Raw genomic sequence first — 5,091 nt, forward strand, 5'->3', positions numbered from 1 at the left:
TCGGCCGAGCTCGTGCGATTCCCCCGAAGGCGGCGGCGTTCGGTTGTGGTTTTAGAAATATCCTCCTCTATCGATTGGATCTCTCTACAGTTAGATTTATATTTCTAGAATACTTCTATTAATCCAAAGAAAAACCCCATCTCTAACCAAATAAATACAAGAAAACACCTTCTTTTAAACGATATCGAAATATTTTTATACTTTGTATAGTTATACTCACATTTATATTTATCGTTTCTTTTGATGCAATCTATTAATAATTATCTATAATATCTATAAAATTCTAGACATGTATTTAAAGTATTATCTATATTATGTATCGTATCTACTGCTGCAACTGATTTTTTCTTCTAGTTTTAAACTTTATCTGTATGTACTTATGATATCTTTCTAGACTTAGATTTCTACCTTCATATTCTTTGTATTTATCATTTTTATCATCAAAACCCTGCCTATTGACAAGTTAAAAAAACCGCTTTCTTTAACGATCTAAAAAATATTTTTATATTTATAATTTTCATATTTCTATTTATAATTTGCTCTCTAGTACGTGATAACATACCTGCTCCTGCACCGCAGTGGGGCTCCCTCTCCTGGGCACCTCGGGGTGCCCCCAACGGCATCAGAGCCCCGAGTCTTCACCCCCCCCCTTTTCCTCTAGTTAGAAACTACACTGGAACTTTTTTCTGGAAACAAAGACATGACCTAAATCCTCTCCCCATGTCCTAGACAGATAGATGTTCAGTTCTTAGTTGACTGGGCAGCAGTTTCTTCAATAGAATGATAAACAATATGGAAACGTTTTAGCTACAAGCAAATAGGCAAATCGGAACAAGGTCCTGGTGGCCAGCCACTGCAGTTCTTCTGAAGCAATTTTTTAAACAATCAAATACTGATACCACAAAAAATAAAGCAAAAAGCTGACTACCGGCTAAGAAAGAAGGAAAAATTAACTTTTGACGACAACAACAACATTCCAAGGACACAGGCTTTTTTCCAATCTCAGACCTTATTACTACTACCTCTCTTGGGAATTCTCATCGTGGATCCCAAAAGGAATAAATCCCTCAGCGTGTCCTAAAGCACCAAGGAGCTACCTACAAGTGAAGGTGGCTACTTTCAGTGCAGACACAGCTGATGACACAGCAGCAGCACAGTTCTGTGCTGCACAGGGATAGTACTGTCTCCTCTTCTCCAGCAGCTGACTCTCTCCTGCCATGGCTTCTGTAAATGCATCAGAGCACGACCTTAAACACAAACAGGCAAGAAAACACCATCCGAAGTCTTTCATTAAGCAGTACAAGAAGGGTTCCAAGCAGAGACCAACAGAATTTCAAGGAAGCAGTATGCAATTAAACCCCCTCAGATTTGTTCAAGTAGCCGGCAAAATGGAACCATTCAGAAATGACAAAGAAAACCCCCCCAAGTATTTATACAGGAGTCCTTAATGTCAGAAAGGGGATGACAGGTTATGTTCAGATAAGATGAATGTTTATTTGGATCTATAAATAAACTTCTCTCGTGGTCCTTTGCCAAAAAATAGAACCTACAAGTGAACACCTACACCTGCCTAAAGAGACCTAACGAGCCCCTGGCAGCCACCGGCATCAAAGCGCAGTGGATGTTTCTAATCCAGGCTAAGGAGAACAATATCACCTTTTGTTCTCTCCAGTTTGTTTCCTCTGCAGTCCTAGTTGCTCCTTATGATTTTTACAGTCTCTGTATCTTCTCGGGCAGCGCTGAGTCTGACGACCGGGATACGAGAGTCCTTCCCTGCCCTACGGAGAGAACCAGGAAAAAAAGTTCAAAAAAGAACAGGGCAGTTTGAAGTTAATACCTCCGACGAGAAGCAGCACCCGACAAACAGAGCAACGGTGAACAAAGCGTGACACCTCCCTGGGGACAGAAGACTGACAAACTCTCCGGGATTTACAATTCCAGTAACCAAGCCCTTCAGCACAGCAGCCAAGTGTCCCATTAGGTGGTGCTGCACCAAGGAATGATCCCAGAGGTTCCAAAGAGTGAAATGCACGTTATTGTCCAAAGACGTAAAATCTTGCAAAATAACAAAACTACAATAGATCTAAACTACATGGCAAGAGTACAAGTGTTAGCTTGAGGAGCTGGAACCATCCAGGTGAGCAACTGCTAACCGGATCCTCAACAGAGTTTGAGGAACCCTTCAGGATACAGAAGGGTTTTCCCCAGCAATGTCACAGGCCGAGTTTTGATAGAAGTGCACTTGCCAGATGCTCAGAAACGTCACCCATCCTCCTCCGGGTGTCCTGAGAGAGCTGCGAATGGCTCTCACCTGGTTTGAGCTGGTTCTGTAAGGGCTCAGGGTGAATTTCACCAGATGCAACCAAACTGGGCAACACCCAGTGGGACAGAAGGAACCCAAAGCTTGTTTTACCCAAAGCTTGGGTAAGCAGAGCTCCAGCAAATACTGAGGAAACGGACAGAACGGGGTAACAAATAATAAACATACCTTTTTTTTTTTTAACTTGCCTTTTTTTTTTTTTTTTCAGATGAGCAAAACAATTAAGGAGAAGGTGGAAAACTCACCATGACTGAACATTTCATCACCTGTAAGCTGACCATCCTTAGCATAGAGGACTCCAAATTTAAAATTCACCGATCCCTGGAAAATAAAACCAAATATTATTTGGTGAACAGTCAAACAGAAGACATAAAAATTTGTTTCCTCTAATCTTTGCCTACATCCTACACGTTAGAACATACATTTTATACCATCTCCTACTACACAATAATTTACCTTTAAACTTTGATAGTATAGCATAAAATCATTAACTTAGATGGGTGATCAATTATTATTTAGTTGGTGCTTCAAGTTATTTTTGCTGTCAGGTTCAAAAAAACATGACTTCTTTTTACTGTAACGAGCAATTGATTTAGAAGTCATCAAAAGCCCATCAAAATACAAAGCCGTATTCACCGGATGGGTCTGTGAGCAAGAAGTAGTCAGGCTTGTACTCACCTCTTGCCCTTCAAGAACCAATAAATCCTGTCAACAAAAACAGCATCTTTAGCCCCCTCCTATTAAAGATTCTACAAGGATGATGGTTTTATCGGTGTTTAGAAGTTTGGATTTAAAATGGCAAGATCAATGGATAAAGAGACAGTTTAAGTAGTATTAGATTCTTATTATTATTATTCTTATTAGCTACTGGAAGAAACAAACCATTGGTATCTATACTTAATTACTTCTATTTCCAGGAAATCATAAAGAAAAAGAACCAAACCAAAAAAAGTCACTTCCTACCTTTTGTATCTCAGGATGAAAAATGTCTCTTGGGCTCTTCTCCAGTTTCTCCAGACTCCTGGCACTGAAATGCAAATGAACGAGTGCTTTATAGGAGGGCAAGTGCACATTCCAACCCCGAACCACCAACCGATGGCAGTTACAGCGCTTACAAAATGAATCCTTCCCAGAGCCTCTGGGAAATGGAACGGTTTGTGCAACTGCCATTTCTTCCCCAAAATACTGACTCCCAACACTTCCTAAACTGAGTTTGCATTTTAAAAACAGAAATTAGGGAGACACAGGGTGGAGATCAGGTTGAAATTGATTTCCTTCTAAAGCACAGGGGCTCTGTTCCATCACCCTTCACTTTGGCTCCACACGGAATCACGGGGAGCATTTTAGGAGGGCTCAAGAACCAATTCTATTTCTCTCTTTTTTCTAGTTCTCTCTCTTCCTAAATAATTCAAGGCACGTCAAATGAAAAAGGACAAGTTCAGCATCAAATTCACACTTTTTCCCTTTGTCTGCTCAAGAACAGGCTTTAAAACCACTTCTTGCTGCCTTCAACGGTTAAGACTTGCAAAACAGTTTCGCAAGTTTGATAGGTTTATCATAAAAACCACAGAACGCAAGCTCTGAATGACAGGAAAAGGTACACAGGCAAATATCTCAGCTGATGGTGGCTTATTTGCAAACACAGACCTTAACGGAGATTGCACGGAGAATGTTTCAGTGGGACTCGAAGGGAAAAATATTTTCTGAGTACCCTGTAAACAAGAAAAGCTAGGATATATTACAGGACATACCCACGTGTTCTGCATATTCAAATAGGATTATCAATAAAAACATTTAAGAAGGAAGAAAACCAAGGTAATTTTACTCAGCTATATTTACTGCCGATTTAGAGGGAAAAAAAAAAAAAAAAAAAAGTGAACCAGAAACGCCTACAGTAGAACTTTAAACCAATTGCTTGGATAAAAGCAGCTCATGGAACATGAAGTAGAAAAAAAGCGAAACCAGTATCAGACCTGCCTATTTTCTTACCATTGCACAAGAAAATCCGACATCCGACAAGCGGTAGAAAGTCACTGCCTAAAACCGATCCTAGGATGTAACCGAGAACAATGGAGGCATTTGCTAATCTAAACGGAAACCTTTTCCGGACCCTAGTGTCAAATCACACGTTTTGTCTCTCAGCAGCTCGAGGCTGGAGAGCATTTCCCCTGGGGGTCGGGAGGGTAGGGGCACAAGGGGCTGAGTTTGCCGATCGCACCTGTGCCATCAGAAGGATCCTGCCCGGCGCTCCTTGCGCTCGCCATTCTCCGGGCCATCGCTGCTGTGTTTTACTGCTCAGCGATGCCGCTCCATCCGTTTGCGTGGAAGGAAGAGCCACGAGCACTGAGGCACTCAGCAGCCGTGTCATGCCAGCGATGTCGAGCGCTCTCTGCTCGCAAGGCTGAGCCCGCCGCGGAGCCGCCTCCGCAGCCGCTCGTCCGCCCCCGCCCGCAGCAGCGGCAGCGGCCCGAGGGAGACGGCTGCAGCTCGGCGGCTCCCGCGCCTCCGCCAGCCCGAGGGCAGCCGCCGCACAGTGACCGCGGCAGCGCCCGGCGCCGCTCGCCCGGGGCGGCTCCTGCAGCTCCCGGCCCGCGGCAGCAAAGCACCGCCTGGCGCTCCGCCATCGGCGGGCGGCAGCGCGCCCCGCCCGAGCTGAGCCCCCGCCACCGGGACCGCTGAGCGAGGCCGAGGCACCGGGCGGACGCCCCTTCCGCGCCGCTCGGCTCCGTGCGGGCGGCCGGACGGAGGCTTCGCCCCTCCAGCGTCGCTGC

The 5,091-nt window shown here is 44.5% G+C and overlaps 1 protein-coding gene across 4 annotated transcripts; it reads right to left on the reverse strand.

Moving 5' to 3' along the window:
- Positions 1-932: 932 nt before the first annotated feature.
- LOC139586171 (GTPase-activating Rap/Ran-GAP domain-like protein 3) lies at positions 933-4,875 on the reverse strand. 4 transcript variants are annotated; one of them, XR_011677497.1, is made up of 7 exons: positions 4,539-4,875; positions 3,968-4,032; positions 3,284-3,347; positions 2,999-3,025; positions 2,566-2,641; positions 1,657-1,778; positions 933-1,247 (listed from the first exon to the last, which is right to left on the reverse strand). XR_011677497.1 is itself a non-coding variant. In XM_071419380.1 (6 exons), the coding sequence occupies exons 1-6, from the start codon at positions 4,686-4,688 to the stop codon at positions 1,711-1,713; spliced, it is 450 nt and encodes a 149-aa protein (XP_071275481.1). In that variant the 5' UTR covers positions 4,689-4,875; the 3' UTR covers positions 933-1,710. The 4 variants fall into 4 exon arrangements, 2 of the variants coding, with proteins under 2 accessions (XP_071275481.1, XP_071275482.1); XM_071419380.1 differs by having other exon boundaries at positions 933-1,778; XM_071419381.1 differs by lacking the exon at positions 2,999-3,025 and having other exon boundaries at positions 933-1,778.
- Between the last annotated feature and the right edge of the window lie 216 nt (positions 4,876-5,091).

Source organism: Agelaius tricolor, unplaced genomic scaffold (genome assembly GCF_023055355.1).
Source record: "Agelaius tricolor isolate 1412-34295 unplaced genomic scaffold, bAgeTri1.0.p SCAF_106, whole genome shotgun sequence".
Taxonomy (NCBI): Eukaryota; Metazoa; Chordata; class Aves; order Passeriformes; family Icteridae; genus Agelaius; species Agelaius tricolor.

Bases quoted from the DNA above. Each gene is read 5' to 3' on its own strand.
- LOC139586171 (XM_071419380.1), bottom strand. From the start codon at position 4,688: ATGACACGGCTGCTGAGTGCCTCAGTGCTCGTGGCTCTTCCTTCCACG. The intron at 3,348-3,967 runs GTCTGTGTTTGC...TTTGCATTTCAG, and splicing joins TCCGTGCAATCTCCGTTAAG to TGCCAGGAGTCTGGAGAAAC. The intron at 2,642-2,998 runs GTGAGTACAAGC...TTTATTTTCCAG, and splicing joins TGGTTCTTGAAGGGCAAGAG to GGATCGGTGAATTTTAAATT.